This window comes from Euprymna scolopes, chromosome 26, assembly GCF_053919585.1.
Source record: "Euprymna scolopes isolate OS-2025 chromosome 26, ASM5391958v1, whole genome shotgun sequence".
Lineage (NCBI taxonomy): Eukaryota > Metazoa > Mollusca > Cephalopoda > Sepiida > Sepiolidae > Euprymna > Euprymna scolopes.
Window position 1 is genome coordinate 42,578,730 of NC_136507.1, and position 26,899 is coordinate 42,605,628.

Below are 26,899 nucleotides of genomic sequence, written 5' to 3' on the forward strand. Positions count from 1 at the left end.
AAACCACTCCCTCCCAGATGTTCCTCGATGGACAGAAACCACACTTGATCTGAAAAATCACCTCTTAAGTACATAATATAAAAAAAAACCTAGACACCTCAAAAGCATGTAGACTTGATCTTATCCCGACTGTACTATTAAAAAAATGCTCTGCCATGGTTGCTCCAGTTCTCTCAAAAATTTTCAATAAATGCCTTTATGAATTTTGCTTTCCTGACTGTTAGAAAACTGTTTGGTACCAGTTTAGAATAATTCTGGCGAAAGAACTAAACCATCAAATTATCACCCCCATTAGCCTCCTTTCTCTTTTCGCCAAAATATTTGGGTCCCTAATTAATCAAGCTCTAGTCTACCACCTCACAGCTGCTAAACTTCAGTCCAACCAACAATTCTACTGCAGATATCCTAACTGTAGTCTCTGAACATACATACCATGCACTGGATAAGGCCGGGGAGGCTCGGGCAGTAGCCCTAGATATCTCTAAGGCCTTTGTCAGGGTATGGGACAATGGTCTTCTCATGAAAATCAGATCCTATGGTATTATTGGACGAATACTTAACATAATTAAGGTCCTTCTTAAGTAAGAGAAGAATCCAAGTTGTCCTCGATGGTCGTACATCAAAACAATATGATATAAATGCAGGAGTCTATATTTGGACCTTTTATTATTCCTGATATTCATAAATGACCTTCCTGATAAAATTGTCTCTGAGATGGACATATTTGTTGACAGCACCAAGTTCTATAACAGACACGAGGGGAAAATGAATGAATACGTATTCAAGGCAATGACAGAAATATTAGAGGAAGACTTCCGGTCTGTGGTGGAATGGGGACACAAATGGATGGTCACATTCAATGCTTCTCACCCAATAATAGCCACGACAAATGATACATTACCTGAAAGTAGCTCATTCAAACTTGTCGGCTTAACGTTCATGAGGAACATGAGTTTGAACAGACACATTTAGTGCATTGCCAAGGCTGCTGCAAAGAAGGTGAGCTCTCTCTACTGTTCTAGAAAGCTACTTACGCCTGAGAGTATCCTGTACCTTTACAAGGCCACCATTCACCCAGGTATAGAGTATTGTTGCTACATTTGGGCTGGTGCATCTACTACTAGTCTCTACCTCTTAGAGTTCAAAAGAGAATCGGCAACCTAATAGGTCCCACACTATCAGCTAGGCTTCAGCCACTGTTCCATCGAAGAAATGTTGCATCCCTCTGCCTGTTTTACAAGTACTTTAATGGTAGATGCTCCGACAAACTACAAGCCGTAGTACCACCTCAACGTAAATACCCCCGACAAACCTGATAAGCAGAAAATCCCACCCCTACACAGTAGAAATCTCTAAATGTAAGAAAGCCTTCTACTCTAATAGTTTCTTCCTTAGGACTGCTAGACTTTGGAATTCCCTTCTGGGTTCCTGTTTCCCTGACTACTGACATGCAGAATTTTAAGTGTAATGTAAACAGACATCTTGCTGCTACCCACATAGTACCCTTTCAAATTATGTCCTAGATAGTAGCCCCCTACATCAAAGTGGCACTGTGCCTTGTTTCGGGTGAAAATGCAAAAAAAAGAAAAATAAAGTTTTTGTTTTGTTTTTAATGTTTTTTTTCTAAACAATTCACTCCTTGTAAGTAAAAAAAAAAAAAAAAATCTTGAGTTGAGATCGAAATAAAAAACCTAAAACAGTGAATCAAGTGCGATAACCACTAGGCAAGCTTGACACAATATTTAAAGTGTTTTCAAACCTACTTATTCTTAACATAAGGAATCTGTAATGTGAATGATTCATGCATGCACATTTGTTGAAACAGTTGACAAATGGATAAAATTCCGATGACCCTCCCCCACTTGTAGTAGTATTTATAACAGTATTTGTAGTTTCACCTTTAAAAAAAATGAATGCACCCTATTTTAAAACACATAATCAGGATCCTTTAGATTATTGTTGATGGGATAAATAAGAAATCTAAGTCTTCTATCTAAAATAAGTTATCTTGTCAAATTGGAGTTAAATAGCATTTGAGCTAACAAATCAAACTTTGATTCTGACTAGCCAATTTTCATTTACTACATTATTGTACCATGGTTGCTACAATTTTAAAAATTTAGTCCGGTGTGGACAATTGGTAATATGAGACATTTTTAATAATCATCTAAAAATAAAAATCAACTTAATGTAAGAAGGAATAACTTGTATTTTTGAGTGAAGAATATAATAGGTGTATATCTTAAAACTAAAATTTTATTTCTTTTTTTTTTTTTTTGTATAAATTTAAAAAAATGTACAAACAATTAAGAACTAAAATAACTTTATTTTGTCTAGGGACAATGCCGAGTATGTACAGAAAATGTAATAAAATGTTATGCAATTAAAAACAAACATTTCTACAAATTATGTATGATAAACTAACACTTGCAAGAAAAACTTACAATCAATGTTTTTTTGTTTTTTTTACCTGAAATCTATACATCTATAAAAGTGAGAATGTGTTTCTGTGAGAAGACTTCTCAACCTATATATTCAACGAATTTTGATCTACAGAAATTTGGTATATAGGGTATAGAGACGTGGAAAACCTTTTTAATCGGTTTTCATTTGGAAAAAAAGGGCTCTTAAGGGGGTCAAAATTTAAAAATTGGTACTTGGGGAGGGGGTCATCGGATTTTTATCTGTTTGTCAACCTTTTCACAAATGTGCATACGTGAATTGTTCACGTGACATTCATATTTTTATCAAGCTAATTGATTAACTTTTTTATCATCATTATGTTTTAGCATTTATGTTTAATTATAATATGTAGGTGATTAACTGTTTTTTATATAAAATGTTGATCTCATAATTTTAATATATATTTTGTTTATCAGTATTAAAACAACCTTTTCAAGAAGATATATTGATATATAAGTGCACTAATTAGCATAACTAAGACATGGAGGTGGGTTGTAATTAAGAAGTAAAATCATTATGCATGACAACAATGTGCTTCATAAGTTATTGTAAGAAATTAATTTTGAATCTCTAAGATTAATCTTTTAAAGGATATTGTGACTGTAAATAAAATTTTGTGTAAGTAGTTTAAAAATTAATCTTATAGCTTCACAGCAATGAATATGGCTGTTGTGTGCCATATAGTCGCATTTGTTGTTGTCTGTTGCATGTATTTTAATTAAAACATGAGGCAAGTATTAAAAGGGGTGGATAGGTAAATATAGCTAAGAATTTCTGATACCAGACAAGTTGAATTATTGCTTGTTGAAGCCAACCACTTATTTTACTGAGGGAGGGGGATGTGACATGGACTTGTTTAAGTCATAGTACTGACCTTGAAACATTCGCCTAAATTAGTACAATCTTAAATCATTAATACCCATATATTTAACACCAGCTACTAACATTTATGCTAACGACTTTTGTCTTGGTATACAAAACTATAAGTAAGTTATTACCGGAAGTAAATAGCTTTTTTTTTTTTTTTTTTTTTTTTTTTTTTCTTGTGTTAGATAAGAAACTTCAGAGGAAACAAACACTGCAAGGTCAGAATCGGTGTACTGGTCATGACGCCCATGACAAGGTGTGAATATTATGGGATCACTAAATAAAAATTGTTTTATTATACATAGTTTTAATCACTATAGGATTCAAATAACTAGCAGAATGACCTAGTATTCCTCTGAATTGAATGAGGATCACTATATACTTTTTTATTATGCTCATAACACCATATTACTTTCTGTCTTTTACAACCTCTGTCTCCTTGTGTTTTGCCTCCTAATATAGTCAGAAGCTGAAACATTGGAAAAAATCTTCCAGAATTAGTGTCTTATACATATGGTTTAAATTTGATCAAATTTGGTATGTGTATTTGAAGTTCTCTGTCCTCATCAGCTAGAAGTGGAAGCACATAGAGATTTGGGACCACTCCCATTATCTTCCCTAGAAATTTTTATACATGTTATTTAAATTTCATAAAAATGGGATATACTAGCAGGCTGCCTGGCGTTGCCCAGTCATAAAATACACATAAATATTATATTTTAATTAATGCAGACTTCTTATTTATTATAAACAGAAATACTGTAGGTATTAAACAACGTTAAATTCCTCTTTAAAAATTGAAGTAAAAAAAAAAAAAAAATGGAAAGAAACGGAGACATGTGCATGTGAGTATTATGTTTTTTCTAAACAGTTAACTTCTATCCATTAGATCAGCTTGACACAATCTTTAAAGCGTGTTTTCAAAACTTATGAAACAGTTGACAAATAAAAATCTGATGATCTCCAAGTACGAATTTTCCAATTTTGACCTCTTAGTAGCCCCCTTTTTTTTTTCTTTTTTTTTTTTTTTAGAATGAAAACAGATTAAAATTTTTCCACATTTTAAATTTATTTAAAAAAATGAAGTAAAAGAAACTGAGACATGTGCATGTGAGTATTGTTATTTCTAAACTGTTCACTTCTTGTAAGTAAAAAAAAAAAATAAATAAATAAATACTCCAGCTGAGATCGAAACCAAAACCTAAAGGCAGTGAGTCAAGCACAATTGCCATTCAGCCAGCATGACATACACTTTAAAGAGGTGCTTTCTGGCTAATACTTAACATAACGAATCTGTAATGTGAACGATGTGCAGTCGTGAAACAGTTTACAAACAGATAAAAATCTGATCTCCCAAGTACCAATTTTTCAATTTTTACCCCCCTTAACAGGCCTTTTTTTCTAAATGAAAACTGATTAAAAGGTTTTCCACATATCTCTATACCCTATATACAAAATTTCGTCTGTAGATCAAAAATTTGTCAAGTATATACGTTGAGAAGTGTATTGACACACATTCTTCACGCACACACACTTTTATAGATATATAGATTATTTTTTCCAATTTTTGCTTGTTGCGTTTATTTTTAAATTGTTTTATGTTCTTTCTAGAGTTAAGAATTTTTAGTTTTTTGGCATATAATCACCAAAAATATAAAGTTGAAATGAGGAAAAATGCATGAAGAGCACTTCAATCGCTAGATATAACAATATCCAATAAATTAGCAGCCCTTTTTTCCTGGTGAAAACCAATTAAAAAGTTTTCCACATGTCTGAATGCCATATATATATATATATATAACATATTCCAAGTTTGTAGATCAAAAATTTGTTGAATGTATAGATTGAGAAGTGTCCTCACACACACACACACACACACACACACATTCTCATATATATATATATATATATATATATATATATATATATTAGTTTTAAGTGATTATGTCCTCATGGCTCCTTTGAGGTGCACTTAAGAGATTCAGGAGCATTTTCATTTTTTTTCTTCATGAATGTTTGCAACAAATATACGTTTAGATTTTATGTAGACTCTATAACTTTTCTTTCTGTAGAAACACAAACATCGCACACACAGACATTGTTTTATATAGAGATAGATTATCAGATCAAGTGTTATTGCAGGTAAAGGACGTACAAAATGAAGAGATAGCGTATCTTGCGGTTTTCTTAGATTGGTTCACCATTTTTTGACACTCGCACGTATGAGCTGCCTCAAAAATATTAAGATCTGGCAGTGAAAGGTGACTTTCTTCTTTTGTTTTTAAATTTCAATTCTGATTTCATTTCAATTCAGCAAAAGGTTTCATTGAAAATAAAACCTTTTTCCAGATATATGAGGTGCCTTCAATAAGTTTCTTAACTTTTTGTACAGGCATTTAAAATTGTCATAGACTCTTGAAAATTCAGTATGTTATTGCTATACATACATGACCAATTTTTATTATTTCAAGTTCAAATGAACAGCTACAGCAGGAATTGGAATGTACTATACTAAAGCCTGATTGCCACAGCTGGTGAATTTCAAAAATGCAATCTGGCTGAAAACATGAAATACTTCAGACTGCTTTCGGACTGTCTTGTATGAATCAAGTTTTTAAGTGGCATAAAAGATTCAAGGAAGGCAGGGAGTCTGTGAGGGATGGTGAGAGGAGTAAGGAAGTCACACCAGAGTTGATTAGCCAAATAAAGAATTTCATGGATAAGGACGCTTGTGTGTCTAAAGAGACAATAAGTGTACAGTTTGATGTCAGCGTGGGAACTGTACACACAATTATTTGTGAAGAACTGAAGATGCAGAATACTTGCGCAAAGCTTGTCCCAAGGGTGCTCAGAAAAGATGAGAAAGAAAGACGTTTTTCATGACAGCAGGGAGATGGTTGAGCTGATCAATTCAAATCCTGCAGTCCAGACCTTACTCCCTGTGACTTTCGATGATTCCCTAAGCTCAAGGAAAACCTTAGAGGCTATCGTCATGAGACAATTAAGGAAATGAAAGAGACTGTGATAAGGGTCATTGACATGCTCACCGAAGAGAACTTTTATGGGGCCTTCCAGATGTTGTTGGAATGGTGCAATTGGCACCTCGTAATTCATCAAGGAAAAGGTTTTTATATATTCTTATGAAAAACTAATAACCAGCCAAATTCTTGATTTTAAAACTACTATATCCAACACAAATTATTGTAAGAAATAAAAGATAATGGTTTTGATTAAATAAACTTGAATCTTTAATTAAACAGATTCAACTATAAATATTGACATCCATGTTCAATATAAAGTGTTTAATTTGATTTTTTTTTTTTTTTTTTTCCCCTCATATCCTTTCATTTTAAAGTTATTTATTTAATAGCAGTATAGTGCAATGGTTGTTTCTTTGGGCTATTGATGGATTTGAGCACTGGAATATTCGAAGAAAATGATCATTATCATCATGGTCACAGCATTTGAAGATCTTAGCTGTGGCTCAATGTTCCTTAAAGACTGAGCTGGATAATTGTGATATGTGGAAGCAATATCTAGCAAGAAAGATCATAGCAGTCCTTCTAATGATGTCCACATAATGAAACTCTTTGAAGCGACAAAAAATGTGGGGGGGGGGGACAAAGCAATGTAAATCTTTGCAAGAGATGGGTTTTTGAGTGGTAACTTTGAAGAAAATGAATGGACAAGAATTTTCATGTTTCTAAATTTTTGAGATGAGGATTGATAATTTGGCTTATTTCGGTTACTGTACAAATGATAATGCAGATTGAATCATCAGCTGATACTAAGAATACAATTACGAATTAAGATTTTTATCTGGTCATGCTGATAGAATAAGACCTTACTACTCCTGTGGATGAAACAGAATATGTTCGAAATTTCGTCCAGATTCCCAGATTCAACAGAAAGATTCCCAAATTCGGCAAGGAATATCTGAAGAAGGTCAATGTGAAAACATTCAAAATGAGGGCAGTAGTCCAAGTAATACAGAGGATCTTTATTTCTTTCAATGCAAGAATGACAATACAAGGGCCAACTACTCATCAGTAATGGACAAGATAACTGCTTTACAAAAGCCAAGAAACTCAACAAAAAAAAACATTCAAGCCAAGGATGCTCTGGTTTTTCTTAGGACCAATTTCACAACAATAGGTAGCTAGTTTACTGTCCATACAAAGTATTGTACATTATAAAGACCAAGTTCCCAGATACTGATAGTCTTTGAAAGTGTTTCCAACAAAGATCACATCATGTTGCCCTTCATCTTTGAAAAGGGACTCAGATTCAATTCAAATAGCTATATTGAGTTGCTGCCCACTATTGTCAAGCACTGGATTGAGGGTAACTTTGAGAAGGCTATATGTGTGGCAGCAGGACTCAATTATGTATTACACCTCTGGGGAATCCCAAAAGTGGCTAAGAATTTCCATGATGTCACCACTCTTCACATCTGTGCCCAATTCCCATGATTGTAACCGCATAAATTATTGTTGAGTGTAGTTGAGAAAAACAATTGTATTGCTTGCATTGCAGCACCAAGAACAAACAGATCAAATTGAAATTCAAGCATCTTGTGGAGGATACATGCTCTAGGTATAGGTCTCACCTTGAGGTCATGGTGGAGGCTCAATACATCAATTATTGGTTGAGTGGACATTTTTCTTTTGTTTTTTTTCTTTCCTTTTCAAAAAATATAAAATTTGTCATGACTACCCTGTATAGTCATCAAAACCTATACTACTTACATATTCTGAAACGGTTTAGCCAGTTCGTTCAAGATTTATCCTATCCCAAATGAATGCTGTCCAGGTGTGAAGATCCATCACAGTAGCAAATACATGTGTTAACCAATTGCAGTTCTAGCAGAAAACCACATAGTGATGAGGGCCCCGGATCAACTCAATATCCTTTCACCATTATAAACCAGGCTTTTAGACGGTCTCCATGTCTTTCTTTTTTCATGAAAATTTATAGACATTTGTAGATCTCTTTCAGCTAACCGTTTTTGTCATAATGATATTTTTGGAAAGCATCTATTTTATTTCTTAATGTAAATACATCCATAAATTTATCCTTCCAAAGATACGTTTAACAGCAAAAAAACATTTGCCAGGCATGCATCATCACACTGGAGTTCTTGAAATATCAGTTTTAAATATCATTTAATTACTTCACGCTGAACAAACAGTTGCCCCACAAAAACCATTTCACCTGTGTGAAGAAGGTGAGTATATTAAGAACCAAATGCTCAAGAATTGAGCACTTTGATAATTAAAAATAACATTGAATGATACTTTGTAGTTGGGGGGGGGTCTTTTTTCTTCATCTTCTTTGCTACAAAATTGCTCACAATGTATAAATCGCCTTCACAGCATTGTTTGTACATATTCCAATACACTTTCTGCATTCAATTCTATTTTTCAGGAAATAATTAGTGTTTTAAAAATCTTAGAACTTCTTGTTGAACAGACAAAATAGTTTTTTCTGTAATTCTTGTTCAATTACAAACTCACAAAACGGTTCTTGTCCAGAATTCTTTATATTAAAAAAGCAAAAATAAAGAAATATCTCTATGATGTACATACCCATGACAAAGCGAAAACATCATATTCCAAATATCACGATAATTCATCAAGGAATTTTATTTTTAAATAAGAAAATCAAATTTTATGAGTAATTGTCTGCCATTTTAAAGACAATTAAAAAAAAATAAATACAAAGGAATATAACTCGACCACAATCAAATTGACAAATGTTTTAATGCCTACAAACTTCTATTAATTCGTTCAAAATGACTTTCTTTATAAAAATAAAGCTACTTGATCAATTGATATGATTTTTGGAAGATGATATTTTCGTTTCATCACAGGTACATTCATCATAGATTTTTCTTTAATTATTGTCCAGATACACTTGAAGAAGGTTGGAAGTTATATGAGCCAAAACATGAAAATAACGGCCTAGATGATAACAGTAGTCCGATCAATCCAAATACTACATATTAGCAATCGTTATCATTTTCATAGCCCAGTTGGATTATTAGTTTACAAATTACAGCTAAGTGAAACTAATGTTGCAAGCCGTCCCCATAAATAATCAAATTCTACCCAATTTACACCATTAACGATTACTACACGACTATTTTACATTTATTAACCCTTATCCTCGAGTGGCCTCCGGGTCTTGATAAGTGGTGATTCCCAAGTTAAATTTTTTTTTTTTTTTTTTCAAACACTAGAAAAATCTGGATTTTGTTTGTTGATAAAACATTTATTTTTTGATGGGGGAATATTGTTCAAACAAACCGATAGCTTGATAAATTTTATTTGGACTCTGTTCCATTGGAAACAACGGTTAAGAAGTAGTATATTGACTTTAAACATGTAGAGACATAAATGATGTTGAAGTCACCCAAATTCTGAAGTTGCTCTCGCAAGCATCAAAAAGTTCACAAACTCATTTTGGCAAATCAATTTTGGCAAAATAGTATAGGAGTTGAAATAAGAAGGCAATGTATTCATCATTTGGCATGAAAATTTGTCAATGCAAAAGCTGTATTCAAACTGGGAGAATTGTTTGCGTACAGTTGATAAAAAATAACAACGCAGCGATGATTCAGTGTTGTTAGCGACTGTTTCAATGCAATAAAAAGGAATTTTTGCATTAATATGTAACAATGGATGAAACTTGGATCCACCACTTCAATCTGGAGTTATAGTGGCAATCAGCTGAGTTCTCAGCTATGCAAAGCAGCGAAAGATGCAAACATCAGCAGACAAGGTTTTGACTCCCATATTTTGGGATGCAGAATGTATTTTTTTCATTGATTACCTTGAGAAAGGGAGAACCATCAATAGCAAATTATTATATTACATTTTCGTTGCATTTGAAGAAAGTGACAAAAAAAAGAAAACATCTACAAAAGAAAAAAAATACTCAGATAATATATACTGTGTCACAAGTCAATCACAACAATGGTAGGACTGATATGAATTGCACTTCTAATTGCATCCCCATCTACCCTTACCTCCAGATCTAGTTCGCAGTAAGTAGTGGTTATTTGCAGACTCCAAAAAATGCTTCAGGGGAAAGATACGAGGGGCGTGCAATAAGTAATACCCCTGACCCACTTCCCATAGCAGTAGAGCAATGAAACTTGGCACAGTTATTAGTCTTTCTCTACATAGGAACCACCCAGAGTTATGCATTTCTCCCATCGTTTGATGCAGCTCTGGAGACCGTTTCTGTAGAACACCCCAGGTTGGTCCGCCAACCACGACGTGACTTCAGAAATCAAGGCTGCATCATTTGGGAAACGCTTTCCTTTCAAAAACAACTTCATGGTTGGGAAGAGGTGAAAGTCAGAGGATGCAAGGTCAAGAGAGTAGGGAGGATGGGGGAGGATTTCATAACCACATGCCCATGCTTCTGATCTGGCGACATGCGAGTTGTGGACCGGAACGTTGTCCTGCAGGAGGAGGGTACCTTTGCTGATCTTGCCCCGCCTCTTGATTTTAATAGCTTCCCTTAATTTCCTCAAAAGTGAAGCATAATAGGCTCCTGTAATTGTGGTACCCTTTGCCAGGAAATCTGTCATCACTACTCCATTTTGGTCCCAGAAGACTGTGAGCATGACCTTGCCAGCAGAGGGCTGCACTCTTGCCTTCTTTGGAGGTGGTGAGTCCAAGTGCTTCCACTGCATTGACTGGGCTTTGGTCTCTGGATCATAGTGATGGACCCAGGTTTCATCCTGTGTAATCAGTCTTTTGAAAAACTTTGACTCATCATCTTGGCACATCTCCAAATTCATCCTCAAGCACTCAACACGTTCTCGCTTCTGGAATGGTGTGAGTTACCTGGGAATCCATCTGGCAGACACCTTATGCATATGGAAATGGTTATGAATGATAGTTTCCACAGACCCTGTACTAATCTTGACATCTTGGGATATTTAGGCGAATAGTAATTCGCCGATCTTCCAAAATGGCAGCCTCAGCTTGACGGACAAATGCCTCATCAATGGCAGAAAGGGGACGACCAGGTCTGGGAACTGTTTCCACAGACTTCCAGCCATGTCTGAATTCACGATGTCAGCGTTTTACAAGGTCATACGATGGGGCATTATCACCATAAGTTTCTTTCATTTCATCAAAAGTCTCCTGTGGTGTGCATCCTTTCAGATACAAAAACCGGATCACTGCTCGAGATTCAAAAGGCTCCATTTCACACCTGACTTAGTTCAAACACCTGTAAAACAGAAACCACAATTAGTTCAGAGCTGTAATTTGCCACATAATTCGTAGAGATATAAATCATTGCACATGCAAAATTTCAGCTAGATCAGACAACTGGAAGTGGGTCAGGGGCATTACTTATTGCACGCCCCTCTATTTAGCTTCAATAATGAAGGGGCATTAGAAACAAGTGTATTTTTACAAAAGGCATCAAGCTGTTAAAGAAACGTTGGAATCAGTTTCTTTCTATGGTGATATTCTATATCTATTATATAAAAAGCAAATGTCTGTATGTTCAGGTAAAATTTGAAAATACACAAAAAAAATACAAAGTATTTTTTAAAATCAGCCTCATTTTGGATGTATATTTAAAATTTAAAAAAATGTATTAAGCGGTCAAAAGGCCACTTATATATCATTTAATGTTATCTAGATATACAAACAGCTCTTAATTTTTTCATGTAAAGGAAATTAACTATTATTTTCAGAACTATTTCCATTATGCTGATTCAAGTTGTGTGTGTATATCTGTCCAGAGAGAGGAATGGGCTGAATGCAGAAGAAAAGGGGGAGAGGGCAAGAGATAACTAAAAGTTATGTTACACTTTTGCCCCAGGCAATGTCAAATAGACCTACAAGTTGATAAAGTCGAATTTTGCCTAAAAGCTGTTTTATTAATTAGGTCCGGGACTTATTGAGTGACATGTTAATATCATTTTTTGCTTTTACATTTAAGTTTTTTTTTTTTTTTTTTTTTTTTTTTTTCTCTGAATTACTAAAATGTAAATTTGTAAATGTTTTTAACTAAGTGTACAAATACATAAATTTTCTATTTCTACTTTAAAATAATGGGAGGGGGACTTAGAAAAATGAACTTATGTTATATCTTATGAGCTTTGTGGCCGCAGATTCTGAGTTTTTGTTTCCAGTCTGGGATACATCTGTCACTTTAGCAGCAAAATCGACTGGTGACTGCCTGTGAATTTAATATTCCCTTGAGACTTTCTACTTTTGAGGAAGCCGGTTCAATCCACATAGGGTGAATGTTGTACAACAAACAAAAGAAAAAAAAGCAAGATTAACGGGTAAAAAGTGGCCTTGTTATAAATCAAAAATATAAACAGAATTTTGTTTTATTTATAAGACATTTTTTTTTTTTCATTTTACTTTTGAATAAAATGCTGATTAAACTTTACAAATTTTTGTTGCCTTTTTGTTTTTACCTTTCATTTTTTTATACATATTTTTATCTTATTTTTCCCATTTGGTTTGAAAATGGACAATTTTGAAAAACATTAAACTATTAGGTTGGTACAAAAATACTGTTTTTTATCAGGTATATATAAACATAAAAAACGACATTATTTTTGCACCAACCTAATAATTAAAACAAAAAACTTAACATTTTAGAAATTTTTGAAAGCAAAATAGATATGATTTTTTTTTTTTAAATTAATGTTTTATTTACTTAAAAAACCCTAACTTTTTAATTCAAGGCATATTAATCATAATATACATTTTTCCCCTTTTTTGCTCTCTCCCCTTTATTTTTTCTTTGTTTTTTTTTTTTTTTTTTTTTTTTTTTTTTTGTTTTGTTTTTTTCAAATGAGACGTTAGTCTTTTAGTGAGAGGAATCCATTTCGTGGTGTTAACAGTTGGAAGTTAAAATGTCAGTATGTGAAATTACACTAGCTGTACAGGTTGAGTTTATGAAAAAATATAATCTAACTCTTGAAACACTGTTAATATTTAAGTATCATTTAGAAAGCCAAACATAAGATGTGATTTTTATTTCTTTTTTATTTTATTTTATTTTTTATTTTTATTTTTTTTAAGAAAAGAAATGATCAGGTTTTCAAAGCAAATATATCATTTAAAAAAAATGTTTGGCTTTCAAAAATGTCTAAATTTTATTAAAATATCAAGTGTTTCAAAAGTTGGATTATATTTTTTCATTAAAGCAAACTCATTTTTACATTTTGATGTGTACTCACATTTTCAAAAGAGGTTATTTTTTTCCCTCAGTCTATCATGCTTAAGATTGGAATATTAATGTTAATAGAGAGAGTCACGGAAGCAAGAGTGATACACCATATACAAAAAAGGAAGTCAAGCCAAATACAAAAACTTAATAAGAGATGCCTCCCCATTTAGCTCTTGTATAGGTAGAGAATTGCATTGGGAATAAGATACTTTCTGGAGTGGTAGAATGATCCAACTTCTTGACTGGATTGTAAGTGGTGGTTGGCCGTGCAGTCATGTGTTACTACAAAATAAAGCATAATGTGATTTAGAAATTTATTTTTGATTTGATGTTTGTTTTTTTTGTTTGTTTGTTTTTTTTATTGCAAAACACAATATGGATTGTATGCTATTAATGGAACACAAGTTACTATTTTTACCTATAGCTGAAGAAGAGTGTGTGGATTCATACCTTTTGCAACAATATTATTTTTATTCACTGCAAATACGGCACATTCCCACTGAGATGTAAGGAACCAGAGTTATAGGAAACTGTCTAAGTGGGGAGTTGGGCATTGAAAGAATTTTAACTTTGCATGATCAATTCCATAGGCAGTGATGGTATCCATTGGGCCAACAGTCGTATGGATCCAGGAATTGAAAAAATCATTTGAGTGTTGATCAATATCAAAAAACATATATTGATGAGGCATATTTTGTGCATGGAATTAATGATCTCTTACTAACACTATGTTGACAAAGTCCCAATGACTAAAACCCTTAACTGCCTGATCACATAATCCAGCTCAAACTGTAAATAAAACAAAATCTTTCTGAAGTTTCATTGTAAATCTACTCCTAGCTTGCCTATGGATAAAAGAAATTTTTTTTTTTTTTTTTTTTTTTTTTTTTTTCACTAAAAAAATTAAATTTTATGATTAAACAAAAATGAATTGTCTTGTGTCATGATCTTGAAAAAACAAACAAGGGCAGATAACTCCACAATAATTTAAACTTGCCAGATCAGTCTTGTAATGCTAACATCAATTGCTTAAAAATGACTTTCTTTATTAAAAAAAAAAAATGGCTTGCTCAATTTACATAATTTTTGGAATATGACATTTTCATTCTGTGATTGTACATACATCATAAATATTTTTCTGTATGTTTGTTTTTTATTGGGATTGAACCGTGCACTTGCATCAAAAAAATTTCAAATCCCTTAGAATTATTAATTAAATTGACATTGATAATTTGAAGAATCAAACATTTTCAGTGATCAATATCAGCAGCAAGGAAAATCTCTAATACTAAAACTGTTTCTATTTACTTGCCTTTCCCACAAGGGCAGAGTTAGACACAAGGCCTGTTTTAACCCATTTCTTCCCAAATTTTTTGTAAAATAATTTCAATTTATAAATTTTTCTGATGTTGGCTGAACATAATTGATTATAAACATGCATTAGTTTACATGTGACAACGACACGCCTTTTCACAGTGGAAGCAAAGCACACACTGGCAGGTTTGAAGGGCTGTATGCATACATATATGTGGTAAAATGTCTGATGAGCGTTCCCAATGCCCTTGTTTAGGCCATTCTCACTCTAGAGAAATGCATAATGCAATATTGTATCATGCTGTTACTGTGCCATATATGTACTACTAAGTTGAAATGGGTTAATGTGGAGAAAAATCCAGCTCTCCAAAATGGATAGGAACAAAAATAATTCTCAGTCATGAAAGATTTCTCCTCCACTTACTGAGAACAGAAAAGGGGAAGTCTAGCATCAGAACAGAACTGTTGCTTGTTTGTTATCTTGTTTGCCTCCATGCACACTGAATGATGTCACAAAGGGACGATGTCCTCCACTAAAATAGGTGGAAAGATCCTTTATGATGTCATAAATGTTGAAGTAAGAAAAGGTTGAAGACAATGAAACATAGACACCCCTTGATCCAGTCAAGTCTACCACAAAACTCCTAAGAAAGTTGTTGGTTATCATCTGTACATAAATGTTGCAAATGGTGAGGGGAATAGCGAATAAATAAAAAGCAAATCAGAAGAGAAATTAAATGATGTAAATAAAGAGGGGAAAGGGAAAGGCGGAGTCTATTATGACATAACAATATAATACGATGAGGTGCCTTCAATAAGTTTCCAGACTTTTTTCATATGGCCACTTTTATTGATAGTACACACATGAAATTCTAGTCCTCTCCGAAGTAATGTCCTCTGACTGCAATGCACTTATTGTACTATTCCAACAATTTCTGGAAGGTCCTAAAGAAATGCTCTTGTGTGAGCATGTGAATAACCCTTGTCGCAGCCTCTTTCAGCTCTTCAATTGTCTCATAATGACAATCTCTAAGGTTTTCCTTGAGTTTAGAGAATAACCAAAAGTCACAGGGAGCAAATCTAGACCATAGGGAGAGTGAGAAACTGTTTTGATGCCCAGCTTGATCAAATAGTCTGATCTTTTTTTGAGCAGCCTTGGAACAAACTTTGTGCAAATATTCCACCTCTTCAGTTCCTTGCAAATAATTGTGTGTACAATTTGATTCCATACTGGCATCAAACTGTTCACCTAATGTCTCTATAGACACAACAGTTCTTATCTATGAAATTCTTTGGCAAATTTGGCCAATAAATTCTGGTGGTTTGACTTTCTTACTCATTTCACACCTCATCATCCTTCACAGACCTTCTGTCTTGCTTGAATCTTGTATGCCACTCAAAAACTGATGCTAGATTCATGCAAGATGGTCCAAAAGTAGTCTGAAGCATTCCATACATTTTTTTGGCATTTGTTCCAAGTTTAAAACAGAATTTTATTGCATATCGTTCTTCTAAAGTGTTCTTATGTCCAGATTTCATGTTTGAAATTCACCAGCTGTGATGACAATCAGGCTTTAGTAGCATGTATTCCAATTCCTGCTGTAGCTATTCATTTGAACCTGAAATCATAAAAATTGTTAGTCATCTCATAAGATGTTTAGCAATAACATAATGAATTTTCAAGAGTCTCTGACAATTTTAAATGCCTGTACAAAAAAAAGTCTGGACACTTATTGAAGGCACCTCACATTTTGAAGTCTTTTAATTCTAAAACTTGGAAATATCAGAGTATGTGCTTTATCTATTGATTCTTTTACGATTGTTTAAAAGATTCTTACTGTTGAATCTGTCTAACCGTAAACTTTTCTTTTATCTAATGTAACAACCTTGGCCAAATGGGTTACAGGTCATCTAATTTACTATAAATGATTATTTTAGAATTATTATTTAATCATCTTTAATTTCAAGTAATGATTAAAATTGTTTAAATTATTAACTTCAGAGAGATTGAAAAAATGTATGTAAGTTGCTGAACTAAATTATAAGTGAAAGAGATGCATTCAATTAATAACACACAGTAAATCCTGGGTAAGATATGATTACTTTGATGTGTCAATTATGTCTTGCAGAATGTAAAAAGTTTGAGGTGATCTATGTTCCACCCTCATATGAGAAGTAGACAGCTGATTGGTTAATTAAATCATGTGATGTAGGGAAGATTTTAAGTTGGATTCGAGTTACAGACTGGACTTTGGTGAAAGTATATGAAATTTAGGGAGAGACTTAAACACTTGTGGAGATAGTTTAGCCAGAAGCAAGTCCTAGTAAAAGACTGGAACTCCAGTAATTAAATGAAGTATATTTTAAGCTCAAATTTTCATCATTGTCTTTAATTTTCCTTAATGTACCAGCTACCCAAGAAAGGATCTAGAGAAAAGCATCATTTCTGATTATCACGGCTGACTACAACTTAATCAAACTTATAACATTTTGCTACATTTCTTTAAAAAAAAAAAGTCACATGACGAATTTCTCTTTCCTGATTAGCCAATTTTAAAATGTCCGAATTCATTTGTAGAACTTTATTTTTTATCTATTATAAAAGTAATATTCCTGTCTGTCTGTTCACAATTTCATTAATATGTACAAAAGGTACACTGTTTTACAAATTAATTTTCATACTGAAAACGCATGTTTACATGCTTACATTCCAGCATGATATGTACTATTTATGCAAAGGAAATCTACATTTAAGAAGTAAACTCATTTACATTTTACATTAAAGAAAATCTATTTTAATAATTAGTTCCATGTTAATTGTTTGTTGTAATAGAATTGTTTTAGTTGTTCTATTTAGAAATATTATTTAAAGTTGATTTGTTTAAATTATATTTAATTTATTTTCAATTATTATTAGCTGACACAAGTTGCCTTTAAAAATGGAATTAAGCTTATTTATTTAAGCTGTGAGAGTTATTTCCTGTTTAATTTTTATAGACGAAAATTGATGTTTTATGCTTCAATAAATTTAATATGTGGTCCACTTTCAGGAAAATTGTAAGTTAGGATATTCGGTGTATCTTAAATATTGTGACTTAACCCTTCACCCACCAATATGGTTTAACCTGATAATGTATGTGCAGCTAGTTTTATATAAAAACAAGGTTGTGGTAGCCAAATAAGATCATAAATATATTTATGTGTTGTACATTGCGAAAAGTATTAAATTAGAGTATCTTTTCTCATTTTGAAATATTTTATCTTTGTTTTTAAACAGATAATTTAAAAATATATTTTCTGAAAAATTCATCATTTAAATGAGTTCACAGAACTGCCATCAAAATATGCCTAGTCTTTAGCAAAGGAAAAAAATTTAATAAAATTTTTGAGAGAGGGGATCTAACGGTGTATGATTTCCCAATATTTATGAATTTATGTCCAGCATCCAATTTATTTAGAAAGTAAATAGAAACTTTGAAGTTCAATAAAATCTGTAAAATATTCACTTTGTTGTTTGTTCATTATTTGTTGCTTCAAAGTTTCTTTCAGGCAATTCAGAACAGCCATGAATCCAAAGATGCTATTGTTGGCATTGGTTTCTCTAATATTTTTCTAGTCAGAATTCTTTCTAGAAAGATATCAAAGTACTTAGTCAAGGGACCATATGAAGGTTGCTAACATCTAAGGGAAAGTGATTTTTGTGGAACGAACTTGATTCAAACTTGATTTCCCAAGTTGTCAATTCATGTTATTAACCCCTTGAACACAGCCCCCCCCCCCCCGCCGCATATACTGAGGCATGGCTGAAGTAAGGAGAATGAAGAGAAAACGTGGTGTTCAGTTCATACTTTTATAAGCTTAGCTTGTACACGTCTGGAGAAAAATGTCATCTATGATGAAAAGTAGGACAAAGTCTCATTTATATTTATGGAGTGACATCAGTGAAGAGTTTTAATAAAGGGAGATAACTTCTAATTATTATAATGAGCAGCCTGGTACAGATTTGTTGCTGTTAATTCTGATGAAATGAACATATGAAGATTAGGAATTCTAAAAAGTTCTTTTAATATTTTCAAAAACTTGGAATGTTTTATTTACTTTTTTTAATAGAATCTCCAGTTCTTGTCCAGAATTAAACCTAATTAAAAAACAAAAATGCAGAAAAAATCTTTATGATGCACATAATCATCACGGAACAAAAATGTAATATTCCAAAAATCACATGAATAAGTACACTGATTGAGTAGTTATTGTTTTAACTAAGAAAATCAAATTTCATGAGGAAGTGAGACCCTGTTTTGATCTGCCATGTTCAATAAAGGGAGACAACTTCAAACTACCATGATTTTAAAATCTGTTTTGTAATGTCTACAGTATACTATGATTTGCTAAAATTTGTAAAAAAATGATTTTCTGTATTTATCGAAACAAAAAACTACTTGATCAATTTATATGATTTTTGGAATATACAACATACAGGTTTTTCTGTATTTTAGTTTTTTCTAATGAGTAAAATCCTTTTTTGGTTGTATGAATAATGCATACAGAAATATGTTGGTGAGTTAAAATGCAAACTGTCCATTTTAATTTGCTCACATATATCTATTCTTCACATGCACAAATTCAAAATAGCTTGGAAGTGATTTAATTTTAAATCTTATCTGTCTGGCGATAGCTCAAATAATAGGGAATGCATCTGGAGCACTAATTGTTTTGATTTCGATTCTAGCTAAAGGCACCTAAGTGTATTTATATTTTTTTAACTTCTGAAATTAGTACTATATATTAGGTAGAATATAATATTTAATAGAAAATTGGAATTGTAATAATAAATGTGAACTCTGCGTGAATTAAAATATGTTTAAGCATATTTTATGACTCGGCAAAGCCTACGCCCCCTTCCCCACTAGTGGAAACAATAAAGGCAGATAACTACTAAATCTAACATGAACACTATAAACAATAGATTTAAAAAATTGACAGAAATTTAGTTGTTTCTTGTTGGGATATGTTATTGGAGGGGACTTATCCTGATGAAATATTGATGCAAAGAAACTTTGACTGAAATAGAGAAAGCAGTGACCAACAATGAGTTTTTTTATTTATGCTTTACTAGATGGGCTTACCCGGCGTTGCCCAGGAGTCTTTTTACTTTCATTTTTGTGGTATACTTTAAAAAAGAAAAAAAAAGGTAAATTGTTTTTATTTTATAGAAGTTGTGAGAGTTCAGTCTAATTATTATGGTATAATTTTGTCATAAAATTATTAATTGAACCAAATTGTTATAAAATTATAATTGTTTTTAAAATAATGTTTCATTGAGTGTAAATAGCTTCCAAAACTTTTAATTGTTTAATACATAAGAATTTTAAAGCCGTTTTAAATAAGTTGTTGTTCGACAGCTTGAACTTTAAGCAAAAGGCTTTAAACTTTTGAAGGGTCACAAAGTAATTCTTTCTTACTTTTTTTTTTCATTTTCAATGATTAACAAAAGATTAAAATCATAATTTGTTTACAATGAAACAAAAATGCATTTTGCTGATTTAATTTTTTAATAGGACTTTAAATAGTATGTTTTAGTACTTTATGCATTTTTAAAAATTTAAATAATGAGTTTATCTATTATATAAAGAGCAAATGTCTGTGTGTGTTTGTATGTCCACTAAAAAGTTTTCTCCTGCAAATTGTACAGGCACCAACGCAGCATCATTAGAAAGAGTGATCTCTTGGACAAAAAATATTGTAAAATTAGAAAAAAATCGTCCATTATTTCATATAGAAATATTGTTTTGTTTGAAGGGGCGAGGTCAGATAAAAACCTTGGATTCGATGTGATTTGCAAACCATATATGCGTCAATCATTAATACGATCTTTGATTTTAAATAGCTGTTAAATGTTATAGCATCTGTGTTTTTGTGGGCCTATCGATAAGTGTTCAGTTACTAACTTCAGTTATGTGAGTTCGCGCCTGGCACATGTCATATTTTTTTTTTTTTTTTGTATTTTCTAGATCAACATTGCCCCAAATGAATAATATTTAAAATTTAGGGAAAAAAAATTTATTCTTTAACCCTAAATTGCCACAGATTTGGTCAAGAGAGGGCAGTTTTCTAGCCTGATTATCTACTAACTAAAGAGGAGTATCTCTGATTTTTTTTAATAAAAAAGTTAATTCTCTTATGCCAACTCATTCCTTGAAGAATCTATAAAAATGAATTGTGTGTCCAGATGTAGTAATTGGCTGGGCAAAGAATAGAGAGCCAGAGTTATACTGGGAGGGGAGAAAGATAGAGAAGAGATAGAAATGTTACACTTTTGCTCCAGACAATGCCAGGTATCTCTGCTAGTCTTATATAAAGTAAAAAGGCTAAAACCCCTATTTCTTTGACGTTAATAACTATTAATAAAAAAAGTATGTAGTTATGTCAGTCAGTTTGGGTAAAAATTAGTATGTGTTTTTAAAAACAAAAATTTAATTTCCAATTGATTTCATTGAATTTCAGATTTAATCTAATCAACAATTTTAATTACTAGTATCATAAAGGGAGTGGAAGAAGCTACCTCTTCCTACAGTTCGAAGTCTTCCCTGTTTAGTAAGCCACCCGCAAATTAGTATTATTTGACTTACTATGAAAATGTTATTTACATAAGTATGCTTTATAATCTGTATTAACAACACTAAAATTATGGACAAATTTAGATGTCAGCCTGCTAAGATACGATTCCAAGTTTGATTCTCACCAAAGAATGCAAAATCCATTTTTTTTTTTTTTGTTGTTGTTATACATAGTTTTATTTTTAAAGTACAGTTGACTTTTTACTTTGATGGAGTGGGAACGAAAAATGAAATAGATTTATTATTATTTTCAAAGAGGATACAAAATCTTTATTACATTTATTCCTAACTCAAATAATGTTTTTTTTGTTTTTTTTTAAATTTTATTGCAGACATATAAGTCCTATTTTAATCATGTAAATTATTAATGAAAGTAAACGCTCTTGGGTAATGCCGGGGAGGGACAGCTAGTAGTAAATAAATAAATAAAAATAATGTGTAAGTCATGTAAAAGTACAAAACACATGAAGTCATAATCATCATCTTATTTTCCTTTGTTGGAGATCTGCCATTTTCTGAAAGCCTTCAACTGCAAAAAAATAGATTCCAAAATGATTTCAAAATAGAATTATCGAGAAAAAAAAATATTCCAAAACAGAAAAAAAAAATTCCTGCCAACCAAAAATAAATATAATATTCTTAAAAACCGTATTGATCTCACTGTGTTTATTTCATCCCAAACTCTCTCTCTATCTATTTATTTCTCTCTTTCTCCCTCTTTCCATATATATATATACACACTCACGCTAAACATGCCACATGTAATAAAAGTGAAAAATTGTCGAATTAATTAAATATAAAAAGAAGAATCACATAAACCATGGAATAGACTAATATTTTGCTTCTTTTAATTGATTATCTATATATCTGTAAAAGTGAAATTGTCTGTGTGTGTGCCTGTGTGCACATTTCTCTACCAAACTACTCTGTCGATTTTCAGTCTACAGACTCCAGATTTGACATAAGGGGTATTGAGATTTGGGAAAATCTTTTTAATCAGTTTTCGACCAGAAATTTGGCTGTTAAGTGGTCAAAGTTCAACGATTTGACCTTTGAAAACTCTACTAAACTCCTCCGCCAATTTTGGGTGTAAACACTTGAAATTTTAGATATATACTTGGACATGCATCAAACTTTTTAATTTGATTTGAGCTCAAAAAAAATAAATGTTAAGGGGTCAAAGTTAAAAAAAAATTGACCTCTGCGGTTTCTATCAACTTACTCACCCAATTTTTGGTCTAAGCATTTGAACTTTTACATAAAGTGTATTCAGACATAGAGAAAGCTTTTTAATCAGTTTTTGGCCGAAAATTTGGCTGTCGAGGGGTCAAAGTTCAAAAGATTTGACCTTTGCACTCTCTAGCAAATTATTCGGCCAATTTTGGGTCTAAACATTTGAAATTTTACATAGAGGGTATTCAGACATGCAGCAAGCTTTTTAATCAGTTTTGGGGCGAAAATTTGACTGCCAAAAGGTCAAAGTTAAAAGAGTTTACCTTTGCAGACTCTACCAAACTTCTCCATCGGTTTTGGGTCTAAACACTTGAAATTTTAGATGTAGGTAACCTGGACATGAGCCAAACTTTTTAATATATAAATCTGCACATAAAATTATGAACAGTACATGGGGCCTGAGCAAAGCCGGGCTGAACTGCTAGTATTAAATAATCCATTGCTTAACTCTGGCAACGCTTCATGTTGTCTACACTTGTATATTTGTAAGTATAGATAGCAGTAAAGGTGATAAGCAAAAAAAAATATCAAAACTATGTAGGACATGAATAATTGAAACAAAGAATATTTCATTTCAGTTATGAAACTGTCAAAAATAAGATTTATTCAACAGTCAGATCAGAGATATCAAAAGTTGTTGGTGGTGGTAGTAGTAAAAGGAAAGTCTTAAAGGCGAAGTAGGTAAGGTAAAATAATGTTAGAGTGTGCGAGGAATAAGGTTGGTAGTAAGAAGAACATTAAGATGATTGGTAGAAGAAATTAGGTGGTATGGAAAAAAGTAAGGAATGTTATGGATTTATGGGATGAACCTTTCTAATTCTACTGGCATGAAATAGAAATTTAATTCATTAAATGTCCTCTGTATGACCAAGAATCTACTTTTTCAAGTTTAATTCAGTTTTTGGGTAATCAGACTCGTGGGCCGGTATATAGATCCAACCTGAATGCTGTAGGTTGCTGACCCTTGCTTTACATAATATAATTACAATAGAAAAATGCGAGCATGAAAAGTAATATGGTTTAGCTTAAACATGGAAAAGTAAATGACTAGTTGTTAAAACTGGAAAAGAAAAGGACAAGATATTCTAGTAAAAAATATAATAAATTTGTAACTTAAAATATTGCAGCATTAAGAATTGATTGTATAATGTTATGAATTGAATTTTAAAAAAATGTAATAATTGTTTGAAAATTGGTCAAAAATGAGTGAGCGGTGAGGCTTTGAAGCAGTTCTAAATGACTAAAACTGCCATTTAACCATATATTCAAACACTACTGTGTTTGAATATAAAATTAAATGGTAGCATTTTAGTTGTAGATAGGTTCCATTTATTTGCTGGCAACCGATATGTTTAGACCTCCATCATCCACTGTCCCCTATTGTTTCAGGGTAAAAATATTTTTTGTCAGAATTATAAAAATTACCTTTCACTGGTTTTGCATTGTTCAACTTGAAGCTCATTCTTGTTGTAATGATAACAGAAATTCCTAATGAACCGTAACTAATGATAACAACAGAAATTCCTAATGAACCGCCCCCTTAAGTAAACACTCCATCAAATCTCCACACTAACGTAATGTACTTGCAATAACCCTTATCCCTGAGTGGCTTCCGGGCCTTGATAAGTGGTGATCACTGTGTAAAAAAAAAAAAAAAAAAAAGTGTCAGTCAAAAATGTTATCCAATTTCTGAATTTTTGAGATGATTGATTATTCCTATTTGGATTCTTCAGACTATTGCTTTCATCTTGTCTGTTATTTTTACAATGTTTCGGTCAATATAACCTCCAACCTTCTAAAGGTGCATTTTGAGTGTCGCTTCCAATGATTATTGAATATTCAGAAAAGTGTAACTTACAACTGAATTTTACCAAGTACTTTATCCACTACGCAATAGGTTCTTGAGGTTACATCAACCAAAGTGTGAAAATAACATTCAAAATGAGAACAATAGTTTGAAGAATCCAAATAATACAAATGTCATACTATGTTGATTCATATAAATTTGGATATTTTTTATTGATAAGAATTGTAAAACTACTTTCTATTGGTCAGTAAAATAATCCTGGAACTGCTTTTCATTGATTAGTGAAATATCTCAAACCGCTTTCTACTATATTAATTGTTTTGATCGGCTATTGTTCTCCTCTTGAATGTTATTCGTGCAATGTTTCAGTCAATGTAGCCTTAGACCTTCATCAAGCATGTTGGTCGCCATCTTGAAAAAGAAATAAGAAAAGTTACTGGATCTGTAGATAGTTTTGTATTCTTGGAGTTGTTTTTGTTTTTTTGTTTTTTTCGCTGTGGTTTCATGTGTGAAAATATCTGTTAAAGGGGAGATAATCAATCCCCTGTCAAATTAGAGTTGCCTCCCTTTGCCGACCAAATTTTTTCACACATATGAAACCATGTTGAAAAAAATAACTCCAAGAATATAAAACCATCTATAGAGCCAGTAACTTTTTTCCTTTCTTTTTCAAGATGGCAACCAACATGCCTGATAAAGGTCAAAGGCTACATCAATCAAAACGTTGCACAAATAACACTCAAGATGAGAGCAACAGTCTGATCAAAATAAGTAATACAAATAATAAACCTTCATCTAAAAAATTCAGTAGTGATTGGTCAGTAAACGATTGTGAAACTTGTCTATTGGTCAGTAAAGAATTTCTATTGCGTGGCTGCAAGGACCTGTGGTGCAACAGATAAAAGTGCTAAGTAAAATCAGTCCTAAGTCTTGTAAAAGTTGAAGGTTCAATCCTCAGTATTGCAATACTAAAAGTACAATTATAGAGTATTACAATTCTGAATTTTTTATTTGAGGGATGATTGTATTATTTAGATTATTCGTATTATTATCAAACTGCTGTTCTCATCTTGAGTGTGATTTTCACAACATTTTGGTTGATGAAACCTCCGACCTTCGTCAGGTGGATCTTGTAAACTCAAAAATTTGGACAGAATTTTGAACAGAACCCTTTATTTACTTCCCAGGGATCGCATGCTCTCGTTCCGTCAGCCATGACTGGCTAGAGGTTCTAAGTAATTTGCAGTTCTATTTTTTGGTTGCCCACACTGAGAATTGAACCTTCAACCGTCTGGAGAATATCACTTTTACAATTGATTTTTTTTCCAAGTACTCCAACCACTGCGTCACAGGTCCTTGCTTGATTTTATTATTTGGATTCATCAGACTATTGTTCTCATTTTGAGTTGTGCAACTAACACTCTTAATGAGAATATTAGTCCGATTAATCCAAATACTACGATTACAAATTATTTAAGACTTCTATCCAATCATGGCTGATGTAACAAGAGCAAGTTTCCTATGTGTATTTAATAAAGGTTTCCTTCATGGTTTTGTACAGACTTGGGATATCAACATACAGGCTTCCAAATTCAACAATACATGCCTGAAGAGGTTATATTATCTGAAACATAATATTCAATATGAAAAGAGTAATGCAAATACTGTAAATTCTGTGTATTGATCAGTAAAAATCAATCCAGTCTCTCATCTTTTACGTTTCCTTATGCACTGATGCTGTTTTAGAAGGTATGAACTCCAAATTTGCCGTCACTGTTATTCATTAAAACATTGACAGTAAGTGTTGTATTCTTGCATTAAATAACCTCAAAAGAGGCTCATTAAAAGAAAAAACTACAATCAAAGATCATCCTAAGAGGGAAAAGCCAAATTCATTTGCCGAATGTGACCCTTTATCCTTCCTCACTCATCCTTTCCCACCTCTGTAATTATGAACATAGTTATATGTATATATTCAAGTATTATTCTTTGTATTTCAGGTGATCAGATGCAAAGACCCCCATACCAAGCCCAACCGGGATACCCAGCCCAGTCGCCCAACATGCCACCTGCCTATTCTGCTCAACCTGCCTATCCTTACCCAAATGCAGCACCAACAGGATATCCACCTCAATCAGGATACCCGTACCCTTCTGATTATGCTCCTCAAACAACTGCGACAGGTAAGTTATGACAAAACCTTTAAATATATCTTTGTATCTCTAGGAGAACCATTATATTTTGTAATAACTCATTACACAGAATATATATTGGCTAAACAGCAAACATTCTGGCTGAGTGATAACAGCTTGCATCAACGCCGAGCATCCGGTGTTCCTTGATGTAGCATATGTCATCGACAACATAGATCCGTTGC

General features: G+C 32.5%; 1 protein-coding gene across 5 annotated transcripts in view; it reads left to right on the forward strand.

Annotated features, from left to right (window-relative positions):
* LOC145247995 (annexin A4-like) overlaps positions 1-26,899 on the forward strand; it is a 149,913-nt gene that overhangs the window by 81,491 nt on the left and 41,523 nt on the right. For all 5 annotated transcript variants that reach the window (XM_080109667.1, XM_080109668.1, XM_080109669.1 and 2 more), the window contains one exon: positions 26,523-26,705. In XM_080109667.1, the coding sequence (XP_079965793.1) occupies positions 26,523-26,705 (183 nt within the window). The remainder of the gene's footprint in view (positions 1-26,522; positions 26,706-26,899) is intronic.